We start from the raw sequence: 24,080 nt of genomic DNA, 5'->3' as shown, positions 1-24,080 counted from the left end.
AAAACTGTAAACAAAGTGAGTAATAATCAACCAGAAGCAAGCTAAAATAGGAAACAAGTAAGTTAGGGTGGTGAAACGGATGGTGCGCGCGGCGTATGCCTTCATCATTTCCTCTAATTATTACATGATCCTTGACATTTGTTCTATTAATCCAATTCCATTACTTGTTATTATTTAAATTATTTTAATTAATTTATAGATTTATACACTTAATAATAATTCAAAAGTCGTGTTTGCGTAGGTCACAGGTGCATGTACCCACAGTAGGGTAGTGTATCAAATTAAGAAAACCCTTTGGAAAGTGCAAGTGTGAGATAGAGCCTTGAAATTAAAATAAATTATTAAATAAGTCATGTGAAATTGCTTTAAAAAATTTTAGGACATCTTAAAGAACAACAACAATAGCTAAATAAAAGAGATATTACATTTTCAATATCGTTAGAAATACTCTTGCAATTTAAACTCTGGATCAGAAATTTTTTAATTTCCGTTTAAAAAGGGCATTAACGGAAGTAGTTTTAGAATAATTTGTCAAAGAAAAATCTACACCTTCACGCTTATTTTTTCTAGTAAAAGATTGGCAACCTTGACGTCGTAGCGAAATCTACCGCGAAGAAATGCAAAGAACACCTCTAATCAATCAATAAGAGGAATACACAGAATGATAAGCAGGATCTTGTTTATCATCAATACGCGATGTTGCCAAAGTTTTCCTCAGCTGTTTGCTGCGAACGTCATTGAGTGACTATAATTTACTTACTTATAATTCTTAATTAGGGATTTGCGTATTATAATTTGTATAGTTCAGTCTTAAATTAGTTAGTAAGTATTTATCGTTATTACAAAATGGTATTGTCCTTATAAATAACATCTTATTTAGCACCTATTTATCATTTGATTTCATTAGTCAACGGACTTCCTTATAAAACGTGCGCCATATGTTTTTTCGCGAAATCATTACGCGAAGATGTTTAATTTCTTGTAGACGATAAAACAGTATCTGACAAGTATCGTATATACACCTTAGTAGTATCAAATAGAAGACTTATTCTCCGAATATAGAAATTACATATTTTTGGAACGACGTTCTTATACACGTTACCGTGGTAAGGGTCTAACCAGCAAACATCAGTGTTGCCAGAGAATTCTTTTTATTCCCTAGTTTATTTACTGGAATTTCCTTGTATTTCCCTGGACATTCTTAAGGTGTAAATGATGCTTTGGCACCAAAAGGGAAGACTCATCATCATAAGGTTGTCAGTCCTAAGACTGTTTGGACACGCACCTCCACTCTTTCTTCACCCTGTCCTGAGCTAATTTTCGCATTTCCCTAAACCTGGAACATCCCATAATCCTTAACAATTTTTGAAGAATAATGTAATCTAGCTCTATCTCTACTCCACTTAGTTTCTTTTTCTATTTCTAATATGTTTCTAACTATTCCTTCATGCCTGAGATGGTGTCCTATCAATCTATCTCGCCTATTTCTCATTGACTTCCATAGAGTCCTGTGTTCTCGTTTTCTTTCTAATACCTCCTCACTTCTAACCGTCTCTATCCACAATATCCTCATCATTCTCCTACAACACCACATTTCGAACGCTTCCAATCTTTCTCGTTTCCTCCGCGTCCACCATCCAAGTTAGAAAACCGTACATCGTTTTCGAATATCTAAATTAACTGTTTGTGAGCATCCTTTGATTTACATCTCTACTGCTCCTTCCATCCTGAATTATCCGACTGGATACCAAAAATCAACCACTTCTATTAATTTTCCGTTTTCTATCTATATATTCATTCTTAAGTAATCTTCAAACAACAAGAATTCACTTAAAAATCGCCTTTTCCTTAAACTAGCTTTAAGTTCCCTAGATCTAAGGAAATTTCTCTAGGTCTGACAACACCGGCTAAAAATTAAGCGTGTTAGTAGACNATCAGGTAAATCTACTAGAAATAAGGGATAGGTACAGAGGGTGGAAGGACTGAAATGTTTAGATGTCAGAATTCTATCGTAGTAGGATTGTAGATGTTCTGATACTGTCGTTTCTACTGATAGTAAAGATATTCCTCAATTGTTGCTATGTTCGTCTACAGATATTCGAGACTGTTTGTATTTGTTTGATTACTTAGGCAAATGCTGGGGCAGTAATAATCCACAGATAATCTCGCATTCTTTTCTGTCTTCATTTCGTCCGTCTCATCTTTCTCACCCGAACCACCACCCATCCATTCCCATGATTCCTGAAAGGAGGCTGAAGAGGGCCTTCCGTCCTACCTTCCGGCGTAGTCCGGAGGGACTGCCCGCCCACCAGCATTATATCCTATCGTGCGGTGTACCCACCACGATTCCTATAGGCGAAGGATAGAGATACGCTCAATCTCTTGGAAAAGTGAACAAGACACCATACTGCGCTCTGACATGGGCACGACCCATCTAATCCTCCTCTGCCCCGGCATACGGAGTGTAGCCACTATCACTGAGAGTACAAACCCATATGGCCTATCAGACAGGAAGACTTCTCACTTGCTTTCAGGCCTTTCGTGGTACCAGTTTCAATCACTGGTCGAACGTTCGAGAGACGAAGGCCGCTCTCAATGGTATTACTTACACTATAGTACTGGTGTACTATTAGGGGTTCATGGAATCGCCGCTTTCCCTGATTCTTAACACTTACGTCGGCCGGGTTACCCCGCCTGAAAATACCATAGAACTTCTTCAAGTGCAACAAAGAAGGAGATCTTGGCAGAAATAAGAGAGAAGAATCCACTATGAAAGACGATAAGGTGAGGCACCTTTTGAGAGGTGAAAATTGAGAACCACCACCCACCTACTCCCACGATTCCTGAAAGGAGGCTGAAGAGGGATTTCGGCCGTACCTTCCGGCATAGTCCGGAGGGACTACCCTCCCACCATCATTAGTGTCTGGTAGGAATGAAACACCCAAACGTTTTTTTTTTAGGCCAAAACAACATCGAATCGATATATGCCGGTCATAAAAGCCTGAGAATTACAACACGTAAGTACCTTGTAATCCGTAATCTTCAGTTCCTGCAAACTGCACAATTGGAAGCAGTAAATAACAATGTTTACCATCATTAAGTATTACACCTATCCATCAAACGAATCATTCTTCGCTTTCCAGAATTAATTGCTGTAATGAATTATTGCTCGTACCCACCAGATTTTTTTCTTATCGATGCTTCACAGTTCGTCGTTCTCTATACTTTGCTACTATTTATTACTCACTGCTAAATGACCGCGTATACATAAAGACACGTATATACGTACATAGACTTCCCATTTTTAAAAAATGTAAGCATCAAGTTAACGATGGACTGGTATGATGGGGAAACGCTTCTGCATTGCATTCGCGGAGTTTGATTAATGACCGTTCAACGTATACATTGCATTTTCCATTTTTGTGTTGTTGACGTTGTTTGCAACGTTAATTTGCAGTTGTAGATATGTAGATACACACGTATGGTTATCTTTAGACTGTCACGCTGTCAGTCCAAAGGACAGGCTGGACGCAAGTCTTCATCATTCCTTATACTGAGAAGACCTACCCGTTTCTGTTGATTGGGGATGCCACTTTCACTTCCTCCTTCACGCATTTTGGCAGTTTTACTTGCATGCAACCGACCGATCAAATTATTCCCTAAGATGTTGATTAAGGCATTCACGGCGATCGCCTGAAGAAACTGAATTTCCAAATTCTGACTGTGTCTTCTTGATGGAATCTCCATGATGGATCATGGTGGCGTCATATTAATTGTCATACTGTTTATACACTTTTGACACCACCATGATCCATCACGGGGATTTCAATAAGATGTAAATCTAGTTCCTACGAATTCCTGTCAGTGGTTTAATGCATTAGATAGTAAGGTCGGACGCTTTCAAAAGCATTAGCGATAATAATCCGTATGTGGCATCATTGTACCTAGGCGGGCGGGTGTGTTACCCCTGGTTTACTTTCATTAACGTGTTGATGTGGTGATTCCTATCTTGCGGTTTACCGACATTATGGCTTATATAGGAGAGGGATTGAAATTCCCTCAATCAGTGTACAGAGGCGGAAGCCACCACTACTTCTTGGGAAGTGAGGAAGACCCCAATGAGCCTTCTGATACGGGTGAGATCAATCTAATCCTTCTCCCCTCCTGCATACTGGTTGTAGCCACTGTCACTGCGAGTAGAAACTCAGATAACCTGTCAAATAGGAAGATTTCCCATTTGCTTCCAGGATTTCCGTGGTACCAGTTACAATGACTGCTAGAATGTCACACGAAGCCCACTCTCAATGGGATTACTTACACTACGGCATTGATGTACCATTTGGGGTTCATGGAATCGCTCCTTCCTGTGATTCCTGACACTTATGTCGGCCGGGTTACCACGCCTGAAAATACCATAGAGCCTCTTCAGATGCTACAAATAAGATGCTGGAAGAAATAAGAGAGCAGAGGCCACTATGAAGACAATAAGGTAAGGCACCTTCTGAGAGATGAAGAGCTAGCTAAAGGCATACTGGATGCAAAAAAAGTGTTAAAAAATGGCCGTATTAGATTTATTTACAACAACAATGTGACGTTCAAAACCGTATCAAGCTATTCTAATCTTGTAATCTTTCGGATATTTAAAGCGTGTATTGTGTTGGTATAGCACCTGAATTGCGGATTCTACAATGTTTTATGTCAAGGTTGTGCACATAAATGCTTTGTATGCAATTTTGAACTTTTTGTTCCAGTTCATTCAATTAAATAACTTTACTTAAAGGTACTAACATCCTTGAAGGCTGAATAACAAACGATTGAATGGGCTGTTGTTGCACAGTGAGCCGTATAGCTCGCTCACAAACACTCTCTCTTTTTAATGATATACCAATGCATTAATATATACATGGCATATTCACTTTCGAATGGTATTAAATCACTAGACGATATATCGATATTACTGTTAAACAGGTAATGGCTAAATTGAACTGTTTTACACGGCCAATTTCACACGAGAAATGCATTGCTGACGTGATAGCTTTCGTTTGCGATCGTACCTATACCTATTTGTATGATGCATGCGGATATATGGTAGCGTGCAAAAATTTGAACCATAATTAACGACATGGTGTTCTCTTAATTATTAACAGGCACGAAAATAACTTTCTTTTTTATAGGTGTCTAATTAGTTAGTAAAACTGTATCTGTAACTACTCATAGTACTATTAATCTATTCGTTAGATATACTAACTCCAGTTAGGTTATACCTCGATGTCTCAATTGCTGCCGATACTTCCCCTATAGCTGTAACCCGGTCAGGTTAGGTTAGGTTAGGTTAAGTTAGGTTAGGTTAGGTTAGATTAGGTTAGGTTAGGTTAGGTTAGGTTAGGTTAGATTAGGTTAGGTTAGGTTAGGTTAGGTTAGGTTAGGTTAGGTTAGATTAGGTTAGGTTAGGTTAGGTTAGGTTAGGTTAGATTAGGTTAGATTATACCTCGAAGTATCGGCAGCGATTGATATCTAGGTATAACCTTCGATGTTAGCCACAGTTGTCGACGAAACGTTTAAACTTATGGTTGCTTCAATTTAATTTTGCCTGTTTCGGATTGTAAATGTTTTACTTTATTATTTAGTACTGGAACCGTAAAACTACTAACCCAGTATACCTACCACAAGAAAGAAAAAGATCCCTTATCTTTCTCGACTAGTCGCAGCTAACGAAGGCGGCTAGTACTTTATAAAATTTATGCATCTTTCTCTTTATTTAAACAGTTCGTGTATGTGTGTGTCTCTCTCTCTTTAATTACTGTACTACCAATTGCTTCATGGATCTTAAATAAATTACAGTCGCGTTGACAAGTTGTTATTCACATATCTGATATGGTTTTTAAAAACGTGGTCGAACCTAATTGCAATGTACATAATCGAATTTAACAATTAATAAAAGTAATGCAACACTTTTTTTGTAGGGTTAAATTCAATCAATTAGTGAATTAATTTTTTGAATTAACTTTACCCATTATAGATAACCTCAAGTTAATGAGCTACGTATCCTAGGAGTTGCTGCTGTTACATCATTTTAGTTTTTGTTACAGTACCTACTGGTGCGCAAAACAGAGCACCCGGGATCGATTCTCGGCGAGGGAATAACAGCAACAACATTTTTTTTTCAATTAATTTGAGGTTATCTGTAGTGTGTAAAGTTAATAAATACAAAACAATTAATTCACTAATGCACTGAATTTCACCCTACAATAACTCAAAATTTCTCATTACTAATAACGATTATGCATTGGTTCGACGATTCTGCAACCTATATATCTTAGGTACGTATCGCCTCTGTCACTTCTATCACCTCCTCGTAGCTTAGGGGTAGATTAGGTATTGATGCGTAAAACCATGGTCCCGGGTTCTATTCCCGGCGACGGAGTGACACCAACAACAATTTTTCCTCAATAATTTGAGGTATTTGTAGTGGGTAGAGCTAATTCAGAAAAGTAATACACTAATAGAAAAGTAGAGAAGTTTTTATTAGGAAGTTCATGAACAATAAAACTTCGTCGAATCCGAAAAAGTGCGTGTTTTTTAATGAACCGTGGATAACACACAACAAACACACATAGCAGTTCATTTAGGTCATGGTCCTTCAAGCCGGATCATACTTCTACTCTAGGTATAAAATTTATGAAGGGTTTACAGTTACGTTTTATTTATAAAGTTGGATAATTCACTTTCGTGAAGTAGAAGTCAACTTAATTATGAAAGGATATAGAATATTGTAGTAAGAAGTTATATAGACATACAAAACAGTCTGTACTTTCTTAGTAAAAATATTAATCTACGTCTTATGTGCCCAGTATTGGTATTTGGTATGATCGTACGGTTTTTTCAAATCAAATGCATTGGGATGGGTATATTGCTTTGTTGAAAAAACTGAATATACAATGGGGGAGAATAGTCAACAGGTATTTGTTATATTTGAGATTCTCATCAATTTCATATTTTTCCGCATTCTCAAAATGTCGAAGCAATTTTCATTTAATTGTACTAGACTTATTGGCATTCGCTTTAACCCGTTTCTTTTTCCAGTGGTCGTTTTTACTTTCATGTATTTAATTGGAATGGTGAAGTAAACCCAAAACACAGTGCCAACTGTATAACCGCTTACTGCATTCATAAGCAACTTTTAATGTAGTCGTTTATGATACATGACATGCATTTTACAATTGCTACAGGCATTCTCTCCTTTTAAGTAAGAGAATTGTTTATGTGTAATGAGCCGTGCATGTTATTACGATGCCGGTAAATTGTATTCATCACGAGTAAAATGACGTAAACGAACGTAATTCTTTTTCTTCTATTTTTCGTTAAAAACGTACATGAAGTTGTTTTGCAGTTTCGCTAAATAGAAGGTTTTAATTATCGAAAATTGCAAAATTTGACTATTGTAGTTGAGACGATCAAATTTGGCATTATCATCATCGTAAGGTCGTCGGTCCTAAGACTGATTGGACACCCACCTCCACTCCTTTCTATCGTGAACTAATCTTCGCATTTCCCTAAAACTATAGGGTTGTTCGCAAAGTCATTTCGTTTTTTACTTTATTAAATTATATATTGACCGTTCTGGTCCAACACCTTTTGCCATCTTTCTGGTAGTAGCATAATTCCACGCTCATAAAATTTTTGGTCTTTTCTGGCAAAAAACTGATCGAGGAGGTTTTTGACCTCCTCATTTGAGGTGCAGGTTTTACCGTCTAAAAAATTTTGGACTGACCGGAACAAATAATAATCCGATGGTGCCAGATCTGGAGAATATGGTGGGTGTAACATTGTATCCCATTCAACCTGTAAAAGCTTTTGGCGAGTGACCAAACTTGTGTGAGGTCTCGCGTTGTCTTGGTGAAACACTACACCTTTCCTGTTGATTNTATTTTTCCATTTATGCCAAATGGTTTTCAATGGAATTTACAAATTTTCCATTAATTCCCATTGAAAATCAATGGAAATTTTTCCTATGTAAATATTAATGGAATTATTAAACAATTATTTTTCCATTTATGCCAAATGGTTTCTATTGAACGGAATTTACAAATTTTCCATTGATTCCCATTGAAGTTCAATGGAAAATTTTCTCACGGGTTGTATCAGAACGACAACAATTACCACAAAGTTAAGAGGGTGGTTGGTTTCTGGCTTCCTCCGATGTTGAACAGAGAGGTATTTAATGCTGATTTATGTAAGAAGTAATCTTCAGGATGGTATAAACACCTTCGGAAATGGCTCCCATAGGTTATGATCGATTAAAGTTATAACAGCAATTAATATTCTTTCGCGTCATTAAACTCGGGATTAGGCTACATTGCCTGTTGTATTCAGTAGCGGGATGGAATAATCACAAACGCTTAATCATAATCCTGAGGATAATGGATCGTCAAATAAAGAAAAGACTCTTAAAATCTATCACGAAGGTTTAATCGGTCTTTTCATTCAATCCTAATGATGCTAAATTGTTATGTTACCAATCCAAATGAACAAGACGTAAGCTTTTCATTTTCGCTTGTATATATGACGTAATTTTGTCACTATTTTATTGTCTTTTTATTATTGTTTTTTTTTACGCTCGTTAAATGAAAAGAAAGAGTTAGTTAGAAGCATGTTGCTATCGAAGTATCATATGTTCAAGATACCGTGGATAGAAAAGGTTAGAAGTGAGAAGGCAGTAGAGAAAGTAGGAGAACAAAGTTTACCAATTTCCATTCTATTTCCATTTAATTACCACTGATAATGATTAATGGTAATAAAAGGAGAATTGCCAATGGGATGAATGGAATTCCCACTCAAGGGGACTTCCATTGCTGAACGCAATGGGATTTCCCTTGCGTTCCATTGGAACTTCCATTCCTGAACCCAATGGAAATCCTAGTGTCAATTCTTTATTTTTTACTTTTAATTATTGCTAGGGGTAATTAAATGAAATTCTTTTTAATCAAGATGAAATATGAGGAAAATGCCCTTTTTTCTAATATGGCTACTATAGCTATTATCTAATATCCACATGGTATCTTTGACATTTCATTATTTTCTCTGATTTTTTTTTGATATATCATAAAAGGATATCATCAAAGGAGTACCCAGAAAACTTCTCTTCATCAAGGGATTGATTTATCAGGGACTTCAGCTTTTGGGCTTCGTTGTCAAAAGCTAACCGTCTCTCATTATTTATTGATAAAACCAATGCAGTTTCACAAACATCCAAGTCGATAAATTAGTTTCATAGTTTATGACTACAAAAGCTTACAAACTACTAAATTACGTGACATAACTCCTGTTATTGTACATTTCTGTTTCCTGAGCCTTCTTTCAATGCTTTAGCTGGTAATTTAACACATATTCTTGGGACATTTTTAATTGTTTCACAAAACTTAAAGGTTTGTTTTCAATTTAACGGCTTGCAAGTTTCTACTCTACTATATAGTAGTTATACTTCATATACTTTCTCCAGCGATGTGCCCCTTCCAATGTCTTGGATGCGCGCTGGCAAAATCGTAGGTATGGAGAAAAAAGCTCATTATACTCTCGACTCTTGTTCATTAAACATACTTTTCCATGCAGTACCTGCCAAAAGTTTTGTTCAATCATGAATAGTAGTGCGAGTCGAAAACAAGCGTTAAAACCTTTAATATGTCTTTAAATGTAAATAAATTTAAATAAACATCTCGTTGATATTTTCAGTAGTAATTGGTACCAATAACAGCACATTTGAGCAATGCAATTATAGTGGATTAAATGGTCAATTTTTCCGTGCAGTACTGTACGGATTGTACGCTTTTTGCCGGTTAAGAGTTTGGCCGAGAGTTGTCTCCTTTTTCTTCTGGCCTAGTGCTGTTCTTTTCTACTTTGCGCCGGTCAAACTGAAGGTCACGTCCCTACAGAAACTAAACGAAGTATACTGCCAACTGTCCAGTTAAATTGCTTTCCCAGTGCCATCGCCTATTTTAGTTTGTGGCACTGTCATTCACATTACGACAAGTGTGAATAATTAGCAAAGGAATTTAGCTAGTCTTTTATAACTGGTTGGTTATTAGTTGTCATCATATATGGTAATGAGAAACACTCGTTGTAGAGGTCGGAATTCGAACCTGAGCCCATTGGCTCTAAAAATATCACGCTTATCTTGGATCCATAAACCGAGTCGGTAAAAATTTTTGAAATAGCTAACAGTCAATTAAAAGCGTTTAGTTCCGTTAGAGGTTAAATTTGGACCACGCTTGTTATGGCATGAGCATGTTATTAGTATTATTGTGTATTCGGTTATCTAATGAGTGCCTGATGACGGAGTAGTAAGTGAAATAATTTGTTTAATGTACAAATGTACTACTTTTCGTAATGTAATATTAAAAAAACAGGCAGATGGTCCATCAGGTGTAATTTTCTAAATGATGTCTTCGGTCTGTTAGTCAGGCGCTCTCCTTACATTCGCAACAGGAGAAAGTTAACACTCTAAATTAATTAAAAGGTTGGCACAGTGGGTATTTTTGCGGAAAATTCGACCTAAGCATTCAACTTTAATACCACTCATTACGACACAAGTAGGTGTAAGCTTGTAATTGTTAAATAAAACTGGAAGGACCGAAGATGAGGTTTATCAAAGATATAAATGCCTACTTTTACTAACGGTTTATGAATGAATACATTACGGGTCTATAAATTTGTCAGAAATTTCGTGTTTTACCACGAAAAAATTGGGTCAAATGTATGCCACAACTAATAAGCAAACCATGTCAATTTTTTCAGTATTAGCAACAGGTAATAATTAATGATCCTTTTATCTATAGAAAATTACGATATTAAGTGTTTAACATCATCATAAAATTTGATATTAATTTAATTTAATCGTTTTTGCTCGTAAAATCAAGCCAATTAAATAGTGAGATCACAGACTCAACATATAACCTAAAAAGAACCTAATTTCCAATACTCTCAAAACATCGTAATTACACAAGGGTCACAAAATTCCATTGCACTAATTAGAATAAAACAACATAAGAATATATAGTAGTATAAATCGTCCAAACGGTTGGTACCATTGTCTGCACTTATACTTCAATCATGGGGTTCGTGCTCTTAATGATTCCGTTGATGGGAGTATAGTCACAGCTGCTACTCTATTGTATATACTACCCTAAGGTGGAATATTAACATTGAAGCACGTTAAAAATTCCACAACATCCAACAAACATCAAACAATGAAAGTAATGAAAACCGTTGCAACAAAACAAGTTGGATCGTTTATTTTACCAGAATAAAGATACCGAGCACGTAAGGTAAATTTGCAACAGATTTAAACTAGCAGGAGCTTAAGTTACAAAAGGCAATTTTGTCGACTGAGCGGTATGGTCTAGAGGTTTAGACCAATACTTAGCATGCGGGAGGGCACCGGTTCGATTCCGGATCAGTCTGCCCTAGTCTAAGTTTTTCTGCGGTTTCCATGGATCACTTAGACAAATGCTGGGGCAGTAAAATTTTTCAGATAATCGTTTACTCTCTTCTGTCTTTATTTCGTTCGCCTTATTTTTCACACCCCAACCACCACCGACCTGTTCCCACGATCCCTAAAGAGAGTATGAGAGGACCTTCTGTATTACTCACCGGCGTAGTTCGGAGGGACTGCCCGCTCATTAGCATTAGTCCTCACAGTTGATAATTTGCGAATGTGGTGTTAAAAATGTTGATTTTGTTTTTCTTTTTCTTGCATTGTCATCATACGGTCGTCAGTCCTAAGGCAGTTAGACATGCACCTCCACTCTTTCCTATCTTGAGCTAATCTTCACACTTCCCTAAAACTAGAACATTCCACCTTCTTTACTATTTACGATTTAGATCTCATATAGGTCCACTTCTACTCCTATTAACTCCTGTTTCTGCATAGCAGTTGTTTAATTTCAAGGAAAACGTTATTGATATGTTTTGAAAATGCAGGGCGCTGAGCCAGATTATTGTGATTTAAAACTTTGGAGTTGTGGCTTAAAGTTAATATAGTGAGTTTATTATTTCTTTTGCAGAATACTTGTAATACACGTGTAATCAGTGATAGAGACCAAGTTTGAAATGAATTTGTTGCTAATTGCTTTTATAAATTTTGCATTTCTATTTTATTTTGCTAAAGTTCAAACATATTTACATAAAATTAGGTTAGAAATTTTGGTACCTTTACTTTAGAACTTTATGATACGGCACCGTTGAAATAAATCCTTTGTATTAGTTTTTCCTTTTGTAAAACTCGAAAAACATTAGTCTTGAAAATCAGCGTTAATACATGTTTGTTGAGATAAAATGATCATAAAATCAATAATTTTTAATATGTGGAATACTATCATCAAACGTGCAATTTTACAGGTACGTGTGCTGCATATAGAAAGAACAAATATATCGAGAACGGTTGCAATATAAGTACAAATATTTAAATTTAATTTCTTTTGTAAAAAAGGTTATGTTTGATGTATTTACGAATTTAATAACACTGAAAATATATGTAGTTCCTGGATATATTTGGAATATATGGGTACAGGTAATGAATTTTGCCGTTAACCTTAAACTTTTACACGGAATTCACGATTTTTTTTTGAATTATAAAAAGTCTGACCGATTAGCATAACAAAAAGGTTAAATAAAACAAAATACAATCCACTGTCACTCTGTTTTATAATTGTTATAAATGAAACGAACGTTTTTGATATATATTTGACGTAATTAAGTGATCCATTAATGACAAACCTCATAAATTTCGATTTGCTACCTTGAAAAGCCAGGCTTTTCTCCACCCATACAAACGAACCAAAATAACAGTGTTTAAAACTGGAAATAATCTGCAACTGTTCTTTAAATACCCAACCAATTTATGACATCATTTATTAAGTATGTCCGACTGACAGATAATAAGCAGATAAATGCTATTATATTAATAACTGCAATATCCTTAAACATTTTTATGAAGTACTTTAATAAAAGGTATTCAGATCGCTCAGCACGAGCCAAAATTTGGTTGACGTTGGTTTAGTAGGTCAATCTGTCACTTCCTTTATTTAACCTTTCATAAAAAAGTTATTCGAATGTGATATTAAACGTAAAAATTACTTTAAATTGTTTATAATCTTTTTATATAGGTATTATCCTATTAAACATCGTTCACGTTTCTTCTTGCCAACCAGACCGCGAAAGAAGACAACAATGCATCACGTGTTTAAGTATTTACCTATTTACTGACTGCCTTTTCGTAATTCCAGCGCAAACATTATATTTTTATATTGTGGAAATGTTCAGTTTAGCTGTAAAAACCCAGTGTTGGACTAGGACATTTCGGCCCATGAATATTTATAATCCCATTGCCTATTCTCATTTACAATAATTTAATTGAACCTAACCCAAAAATCTCCTCTTTCATTATTAAGGGCGTGGAGGTTAGAGTAACATTTGGGACATTTTGGCTCATGAATATTTATAATCCCATTGTCTATNCTAGTGGCGTCATCTCTTGGTTAGGCCGGAAACTTATCAATCCACCCTCGTATATTAATAACTGCAATATCCTTAAACATTTTTATGAAGTACTTTAATAAAAGGTATTCAGATCGCTCAGCACGAGCCAAAATTTGGTTGACGTTGGTTTAGTAGGTCAATCTGTCACTTCCTTTATTTAACCTTTCATAAAAAAGTTATTCGAATGTGATATTAAACGTAAAAATTACTTTAAATTGTTTATAATCTTTTTATATAGGTATTATCCTATTAAACATCGTTCACGTTTCTTCTTGCCAACCAGACCGCGAAAGAAGACAACAATGCATCACGTGTTTAAGTATTTACCTATTTACTGACTGCCTTTTCGTAATTCCAGCGCAAACATTATATTTTTATATTGTGGAAATGTTCAGTTTAGCTGTAAAAACCCAGTGTTGGACTAGGACATTTCGGCCCATGAATATTTATAATCCCATTGCCTATTCTCATTTACAATAATTTAATTGAACCTAACCCAAAAATCTCCTCTTTCATTATTAAGGGCGTGGAGGTTAAAGTAAATGAATATCATGTGACACATGCATTACTCAGTAAGAAGAACGTTTCAGTCTTGGTCAGACACTACAAGACGCAGTTGGCAAATTTGATCTTCTTAGACCACATCAGCACGTCATAGACAGTCTCAGGAAATTACTAACCAAATCGAAGAAGCTCCTAAAAAATGAGTTGATGTAATATCCAAACACGTGCTAGATGGTGATACGCAGCATATGTTTGAAAATCGACTGTGCCTCCGTTGTCGGCAACGGTCCCTGAATGAATGCCGGTAACGGAATCTGAATCTGAGGATATTACCTAGCAAATGTAAAAATTATAGGTAGCCGACGGGACTTGAACCTTGACGAAACTCTGGTACAAACTGGAGTCGGTGGATCGGCTTGCGAGTTTCGATGATTTAGAGAGTTGGACCATAGGTTCAAGTATAAATGGGGGGCAGGGGGGTTCATAAAGAGAAACCAGACTAAGACAAATCCCTGAAGGAGGGCAGCAGCTCTTTCAGTACTCAGGATGGCAGAGATCACGAGGATCGGTATGGCACTCTGATGCACAATACTGCGATGTGGAAGGCAACGAGAAACCACCATATTATGATATCCCAAGAAAAACATACCAAACTGGAATGATGGCGTCCTCTGGGGTGAAGCACTCCAGACGTAAACTAATCCCCGATTCAGAAGTCCTGGCGGGCACTACCTCGGGGGATGTCATCAATAAGTGCAATAGGGGGAGGTGCAATATTTCACGAGTCGAAGCGTGGAATGTTAGAAGGATGTGGAATGTTCTTGTTTTAGGGAAACTAACATGGACGGTGGACCGTGGATAGAGAAGGTTAGAAATGAAGAGGTATTGGAAGGAATAGGAGAACAGAGGACTCTATGTAAGTCAATAAGAAACAGGCGAGATAGGTTTGTAGAACACCTTCTCAGGCACGAAGGTCTAATCAAAGTCATATTCGAGGCAGAAGCAGGAATTACGAGGTGCAGATTACTGTTCGGAGCTGTTGGAAGTGGCTAAATACGTCGTAATCATGATGCACTGTGCCGTCAGCCATTATTTCTATTCACAGGAATTGTTGCCGGCAGCGGAGGCACCTTCCTGGGTATTGCATTATTATTCGCTTGTCCCGTACACTTTTAGAAAATATAGGTATCGCTATCGGGCGACATGACCTAATGGTTTAGAACATTGCTTAGCATTCCGAAGAACACCAGTTTGATTCTGGATTCACCTGCCCCGATCTAAGTTTCTCTGTGGCTTTTTTGAATTACTGAGGCAAATGCTGGGGCAACAATAATACTTCAGAGATAATAGTTCACTTCCCTTTTATCTTCATTTCGGCCATCTCATTCTTCTCACCATAACAACCACCCACTCATCGCCCCTCGCTTGCGTAATTATATTATCTTGAAACAGTAGCAATAATCATGTCCAATCATGTCTTATTATTGAGTTATTATTACGATTACAACGCCTCACTATTTTTTCTAGGGCACTCTTTTAAAGCGAGACGTTAATTCTCTTTTTTATTCTAATCTCTGTGCTTAATAAGGACCTGTGATCAACCACTAAGCTGTTCCTCGCTAAACCAATATCTTTCAGTACGAAATTTTTGAACCATCAGTACATAAGTTGACTTTGCCAGCTGTTACCGTTGCCTAGTTTAAATTGGAACAAGCATGTCGCTTAAATTTGTTTTTTCCTGTGATTTACTTAGCACCTTGAAGACGTGTTACACATCAGCTTTGAATAAAACTGTCATTGCTGCCAATGTAGAACAAGAAGTGCTCTTAAAATTGGCACACAATTTTATAGCCACCTAAAAAAAATTTTTAGCAGTTTAAGGTGAAACCAATGAGTCAAAAACCGCAATAATCTTCTTTACTGCCTAGTTCAACTACATCATCACTTTGACAGTACATATTTTTCATGAGTATATGAGACAAAATACACCTAAAATTCGGTGCAAATAAATAAATACGTAAGATCCGGGTAATAATAATGGGAAATGGTACAAGAAGTGTAACACATCCGTTGCAGAATTGACAAACACGTCTGCTCTGAATAACGAATGTGTATCTGCAATTGGCACAAGATATGTATCAGCACCTTGGAGAATATAAACACAAATTGTGATGGAATAGCAGACAACATGCAAAAATTTTGAGAGTGTGGGTACTCAGTTACTTGGAACATAGATAGTAGTGGGACATGCACATCTGAGTCACAAAGTTTTGATCCTAAAGCCTGATAATCATGTAATATAGAAACGGAGACAGACATTGAATGATATATCGAGTGGCAAGCGCATTGATTAAAATATTAATTACTCTGTTTGTTTTAAAACCGTAAAATTACCGAGGATTGACGGCGATTGTTCGTAACTGTGAAACCATTGTCTAAATATGCTTGTAACAGACTCTAACGAAGGAATAGGTTTGTTATGATAATGCATGATGCAACATTATAAAACCACATTACTATTAAAACATCTGATTAAAAGATATAAGTGTGCCTTAAGTCTTTCTTCAACATCCAGGATGTTGTCATTTAATTGGGACACAAATCTATTGACGTGTTGGACATGGTTAAATATCAGTATTCGTTCGTGGGGTGGCGTATACAGAATATGGTGAACTCATATCTGCGGAATCATGAGTACACTTTGGGTTTCCTTAAGTTATTATGAGAGAAGATTCTATGATAGAAGTGCCATGCCCTTTGACAAAGGTTACGTTATTAGCACTAGAGTAATAATATTGTCAAAGAGGATTACCTGGTTGATATAAACAACGAATGTACTCACACATGTGCATCAAATGTCAAATTTGACAGCTGTACGGTATGGCAACGTTAGAATTGGAATCTGTCAAATGAAGATGTGAACTGCTATTGAACTAATAAATAAACACTAACAAAAAAACTGTTGGGTATTTCATTCCCACCAGCCACTAATGCTGGTAGGCGGGCAGTCCCTCCGAACCACGCCGGAAGGTAGGGCGGAAGGCTCTTTTCAGCCTCCTTTCAGGAATCGTGGGAATGGGTGGGTGGTGGTTCGGGTGAGAAAGATGAGACGGACAAAATGAAGACAGAAGAGAATGAAAGATTATTTATCTGTGGAATATTACTGCCCCAGCATTTGCCTAAGTGATCCAAGGAAATCACAGAAAAACTGGGCCCAACGCAGACGGACCCGGAATCGAACCGATGTCCTCCCTAACGTGATAGAAATAAGCTCGTTAGTCCTAAGACTGGTCGGACAGGCATCTCTACTCCTTCCCATCCTGAGCTAATCTTCGCATTTCCCTAAAACTAGAACATCCCACATCTTTAACTATTTGCGAACAGTAATCTAATCTAGGTCTACCTTTACTCCTCCTAACTCCTGTTTCTGCCTCTAATATGTCTCTGACTAGACCTTCATGTCTGAGAAGGTGTCCTACCAACCTATCTCGCCTATTTCCTATTGACTTCCATATAGTCCTCTGTTCTCCTATTCTTTCTCATACCTCTTCATTTTTAACCTTCTCTTTTTTTAACGACTGATTTTTTCTCTTTCATCTGATTTTAAGTATTTTCTTAAGTGAATATGGACAAACTAATGTTCGAAAGATAGTTTTTTTGACGAAATTTATACGGTGTTCTATTGACCTTAAAAAAAGTTCATGCATACCTCATAATTTAGATGCCTGACTTGCGGTAGTTTTATGGGTTGAGGTGCAACAGATGTCGGAGATCTGCCAATAAACACAAAATTTATATGTTCGGTATTATGTTAACCAAGGTCGAATATAACAATCATTTATTCAATTAACGGTCTTAAAACAAATGTGCTTATGGAACTACTAACGGTGTTTAAAGATCACTGTTTTATTTATAAAACATAAGAAAAATAAAAACAATTCAATTCATGTACAAACCTTTACAATAATCCTTAAACGCCTTTCAACACCCAGGGTATCATTATCAATATCATCTACATCGTATCGTTCGTAAATTATATACATATCAATCAATATCACGATGTCCTATAAGTAGATACTGAGAAGCGGGAATAATTGGAGAAAATTAACGAAAGGTTTCAAATCAATGATTTAATAATTGTAACAGTTGCTACCTACTTTTTGTGCCTACTCTGCCTCACAATATATAAACATTATTTCATTTAATTATTTATTTCGTTTAACAACAACATTTTATTTGATTAGTGGTTGCTTTGTAACAGCACGCTGTTCCTGTATTTGTTTTGCTTTTATCGTTCTACCGGTTATGGTTATACAATAGCTGGTATTTTTTGGCCGGACTGCAGAAGATACGTAACCAACCAGTTACAAGTCGTCATGGGGTTCCGTTAGAGATTTTACACTCTGGGATGTCCGTCGCGAGTTCAAGCCCGTCATCTTCCACGTTCACGAGGTTCACGTCATACATCTGTCGATGATATCGAGCTGAAACAATTCGCACGGCTTCCACCTAAATATCCGGAACCATACTGACCAAATATTCGTGACATAAACAGTAAATTGTAACCGAGTGACCGATTATTAGTTAGTAACTATGCGCCCATTTTACCTACCTAATGGTATTCCATATTCAACGATAGGCTCCTAATAACAAATATTATCAGCGTTCTATGTATGTGTGATTAAATGACAATATTACGTTGTTATTAGTAGGACCATACCGTAGGACCACAAATAGAATGTAGTAGTGGCTACGACTAAACGCATGTCGATAGATAAAATCTCAATATCATCACCATAAGGTGGTCAGTCTTAAGACTGGTTAGACACGCACCTCCACTCTTTCCTATCATGAGCTAATCTTCGAATTTCCCCAAAACTAGAACAACCCACATCCTTAACTGTTTGCGAACAGTAATCCTCTGCATCTCTTAATTCCTGTTTCTGCCTCAAATATGACTTTGACTAGACCTTCATGCCTGAGAAGGTGTCCTACTATCCTTTCTCGCCTATTTCTTATTGACTTCCATAGAGTCCTCTGTTCTTCTGTTCTTTCTAATACCTCTTCATTTCTAACCTTCTCTATCCACGGTATCCTCATGCATCATTCGCCTGTAACACCACATTTCGAACGCTTCTAACCATTTTTTTGTTAGTGAAAACTTCTTTAGCGACGTTGGGCACTTTTCGGCAGGGGAAAATGTTATGGGTTCGCGTCAGCGACATGCTCACGACTGGCGCACGCGCAGCGGCCGTGTGCTGTCGGCGTTAGACGCTTTTTGGATGGGTGAAATCTAGTGCGTTCGCGTCACCGACATGCTTGTAGCAGTATATCTGAGTATATCTGTAGCTATACAGCTACGACGATCGATGCGGTTTTTACGCGATACTTAGATAAATTTCAATCAAACGTTTTCATTTCTTACTTTAGTTACCATAAGCCTATTGTATTTTTTTTAGAACACAATGAAATAATTAAAAGTACAAAAAGTCTGAGAATTGAAATTAATGATGACAGTGATGCAAACAATGTTAAAAATCAAGTACATTTAAATTTATGTAAATATTTGAATAATAAAAAAACATTCCGTCCTGACTTCTTAAATACCTAAAATCATCCACTTCTTCTAATTTTTCGTCTCCTGTCTTTATATTCGCTCTTTCCCAACCTTTTCTTCCATTGCGTACCAGTATGAGGTTATGACTTTTAAATTTGGGTGTTTCATTCAATGCTAGTGGGCTTTCAGGAGTCGTGAGAATGGGTTGATAGTGGTTGGAATGAGAAAGATAAGACGCACTAAATGAAGAGATCATTTCTCTGAGTGAACCAAGGAAATCACAGAAAAGCTTCGAATTGAACCGATACCCTCCCGAATGCTAAGCAATGATCTAAGCTACTAAGCCATGTCACTCGGTGGTTACGGTGTGGAATAACCTTGATTTTTTTATGTGAACTTTGAACTTACGTTAGGTTATAGTGTAAGAAATTTGCCTGATTAGCTTGTGTGAAATGATATGCCCCATGAAATTAGGTTATGTTATGATGAGGAAACATAGACATAGAGAATGGACTGAGCATTACCCTTATGAAATTGATCACCCTTTAGAAAGAGACTCTGTCTCTGTTTTTTCCGCTCCTGCAAGAGTCTGACGTAAACTGATTAAAATTCTTCTTCGCTTTGTCTCTCTCACACATTTCTGCTTTATAACTAATTAGGGAATGCGCAGTCCACTCTCTATGTCTATGATGAGAAAGGACTCCCTGATTGGCTCGAGTGAGGTGCTATGCAGTAATAGTTAGGGTTAAGTTTTGATATCTTTAATGGCTTATGTTAGATTATGGTTACAAAACATTTCTTGAATGACTTTTGCGAAATGGTGCGCATCAGGGGTTTAGTGGTTTGTACTAACTTATAGTAGGAATGATTTCCCTGATTAACATGTGTATAGGCTTATGAGCAACTAGGGGTTTAGATTAAGTAAATGTGGAAAATAATTTCCTGATTGGTTCATATAAAGTGCTATCTTGTTCTGGATATGGTTTGACGAGCAGGCCTAATCATTTACTTAATCGTTTTATAATTGTTCCATATATATATCTAAATAAAAAAGAACTTAACCTTTAACTACTGAGTTTAGTATATAGGTTAAGTTAATGCTTATCGTTGAGCTATTTGAATTGACATTTCAAATGCCTGTTGAAAAGAATTGCTTCCTTTTCTTTAAACGCATACATTAAATTTCGTAAATTTTTAATGATTTTCTTATTGTTAGTTGCCAAAGTTATTACAAAAGCCCAAAAAGTAAACACAATTATTCCTATGCATGTAGATACATGTTATACAATAAATAAATAATTCTAATAAAAGTACAGAAATGAACATGTTTTTCTATAGCTTTCTATTGCTATTGCAACACTTATATAACAACAAAAAAAGATATAATTGGCACGTAAACAAAGGTTATTTATGATTGCGTCTGTTTTTTAACAATGTAGATCTAAAAAACGCGGTATACCAGTGTGACGTCAATGGAGGAATAGTACAGGTAGGTATCTGTGATCCAATAATTATACTGACCAACTGTCAATGTTGTTTGCATCTGCCGTAGTCTAAAACATTCTTGTTTGTATCCATAACATCGGTAACAGTACTTTTCAAAGCCTTTCACAAATTTTATTGCACGGTTTAATGGAATTAGAATTATATACACATCTGAAGTCAAAGAAGGAAATCCATGCATGGATGATGGAAATTTTTTGATAATCATTGTTCGAAATGAATCGATCTCGCGATTTTGTTTCCATACTCTGTTTTTGATTTGTATTTTATAGTACGAAAAAAAATACCGTTCCCACTTCCTTAATCACTCAGATACCGTACTGGTACAAAGGGTTTGACCCATAAACATAGAGCATCAATTGAGCATTATGAATTGAGTTGTGAAATAAATACAGACTAAAGTGCCAGAGACAAAGCGAAGGTGCAGCCAGGACAATGTGGTCATTCGTATCATGCGGTTTACACACCACCACGACTCCACAGGCGCAGGTGGCTGAAATCACCACTGCCAGTTGCTTCTGGTAGTTAAAGCAGGGTACCCTAGAACCATCTCATGCAGGAAGACCTATCTTATTCCGACCTGGATTAGTAGGCTTGGGAATCGAGATATACGCTGCGCACCCGTCCAGTATGCGAGATGTAATCACTGCCACCTCTAAATGGTCGAGCAGGTATGAGAATTTCCAATTTGAGCTTCCCGGGCCTCCCATAATGTCAGTCTCCATCACTGGTCAGATATTCTTAGAATCGAATTACTTGTATTTCGGCACTGATAATCCATCTCGATTCTATGGAATCGCCACCTTCCTCTGATCCTCAACACATTGCTTTTCGTTTGATGGATATAACCATTTTTGCAATCCTCGATCACACATCTTTTAATAAGGTTCTGGCCTTTTCTCACATTCAGTGGGATCGGCTGCAAATGACTTTAATTTTAGGAGTAAATGTCGTGTTGTCTACCTGCAGGTTTCGCTGTTGCTTCTGGGAGATAAAGCAGAAATCCTAGAACCATCTTGTGCAGGAGGGACCTATCTTCGCGTCACGGCACTGACCCCAAAATCTTTCCGACACCTTGTACGTCCACCGCAATTATGTACAGTGGAACTTATAATTTACCAAGACCTTCTGATAATGATGAAAATTTCAAGAATGGGATTAATTCCTTAGCTTAATTTGCAGTAGCTACTATGGGTGGGAACAGTTTCGTGTATCTCACTTATGCATCTAGTTGATTGCCCACTCAAATGTATCTACTCCGGATTGAAGCAAGGAGGTGCTCCTATTTTTAAAAGTAGTACTAGCAAACACTTATCTCTACATACAAAAATCTGAGTCGCTGTTCAAAGAACGACTAGAGCCTCACTAAAGGAATATACACTCACATGTTTGAGATTCTACTCACATCTGTATCAATTTCAAATGGAGTGAGTATAAGCAGCACTCTACTCTCCATTTGTTTATTCTAAGGAAATGTAACATATCAAAGTCCTTGATTTTCAGTTTCAATCTACGTTTTTCGATTTCAACATCAAGTGAACATTTACATTATGTATGACAGACCCATTACGCACGATCCTGTCAAATGAAATAGATATGTATGTACCTATATCACTTGTCAAATTAAATGTCAGAAATTTCAATTTTGAAATAATTTGATCGTAAAACATAATAAACGTTTACAAAATCAGAATTTATTCGCCAAACATGTCAATAATGAAGCACACAGAAAAGGACGACATACATCAGTATCTTGTTAAGGAGTGGTACAAGGAAATGATAATTGCTTCAAGACCTTATTCGGAACCCTTGATGGAGAAATCAACCGTGGATTTGATAAAACTTTGCTGCGATTCATTACGTTTGGACGACCACGTTTTTATAATGAGCACAGAAGTGTTAGAGCAGTACATAAGGGTAAAAAATGATCAAAACGCCGTTATTAGTGATTGTGTCCTAGATGTAGTGTGTACAATTTTCGTATGCAGCAAACACGTCGGAGAACAATCTGAGCTTCGGATAACAAATGTGAAATCCTTTTTAAAAAGGGTAACGTGTAGAGATTTCGATAATATTACAATTAGAAAATGTGAAATGGACATTTTGAGGAGTCTTGACTACAAACTGCCACTCAAATCGAAAATGGACGACTTGAACACGTTTTATATGTACTATGTGAAACCGTTAGAATTGAGAATTGATATCAGTAGTTTGTGTTCGGAATTGTTGAATTTGACGGTCATTTCATGGTTCCGGATTTTCCACGAATTGAAACGTACTTATTCAAAGAATGAAGAATCCTTTGAAGTGTTTCAGAAATTGGTGGTTAATAGTTGTTATGTGCCCTGTAGCATTATCTTGTGCGCCTTACATTTGACCAACTCTTATCATGCGTTAAACTTAGACAAAGTCTCTTTAGAATTGGAGAGATTGTCCCAAATCCATTCGGACCATTTACAATATTTAGCTAATAAGATATACGATAGAACTTCTGGATGTAAATCAGTTTAACTTTTTATTCGGTGGTTCGGCTTTAATATCCTGTGACATTATAACGGACGTATGAGAGGGCGGAGACGGACACTGGGGTAGGAAAACATTTCCCCTTTATGGAGAGCGTAAACCAAAAAAATCGGTTCGATAATAATTAATTAGTATTCTGGTGGGAGCAGGGAGGAATAGTTAAAGCTTCTTTCGAGCTGAAAACTTCTTTTGATAAATAAAACAAATTTCGAGCTTCATTCATACAATGAGGTAAACCTTTCTCTATCATGACCTAACCTACAAAAAGCATAAGAAGTGGAACAATTTTTATTTAAAATTAAAAGCTTTTCATACCCCTTCCCCTCTTCCGTAACCCCTATCTTGCCGCAAAGTACTAATTACATATTGACAATGCAAACCTTTTCCGTTCTCGTTTCCCACACCCGCTCCATCAGTGGGAAGCTTTCCTACCCCGTTCTTCCTCGCTTCCTCTCCCTTT

The 24,080-nt window shown here is 36.8% G+C and overlaps 1 protein-coding gene across 1 annotated transcript; it reads left to right on the top strand.

The window, feature by feature from the left end:
• The first annotated feature begins 22,775 nt into the window (after positions 1 to 22,775).
• LOC108733901 lies at positions 22,776 to 23,767 on the top strand. The gene has a single exon (XM_018465252.2). It carries the CDS (start codon positions 22,805 to 22,807, stop codon positions 23,606 to 23,608), a length of 804 nt encoding a protein of 267 aa, XP_018320754.2. The 5' UTR covers positions 22,776 to 22,804; the 3' UTR covers positions 23,609 to 23,767.
• Positions 23,768 to 24,080: the final 313 nt, after the last annotated feature.

The sequence above is a fragment of the Agrilus planipennis genome, unplaced genomic scaffold (assembly GCF_000699045.2).
Source record: "Agrilus planipennis isolate EAB-ADULT unplaced genomic scaffold, Apla_2.0 scaffold11, whole genome shotgun sequence".
Lineage (NCBI taxonomy): Eukaryota > Metazoa > Arthropoda > Insecta > Coleoptera > Buprestidae > Agrilus > Agrilus planipennis.
This window is presented reverse-complemented; position numbering and strand designations above follow the sequence as displayed.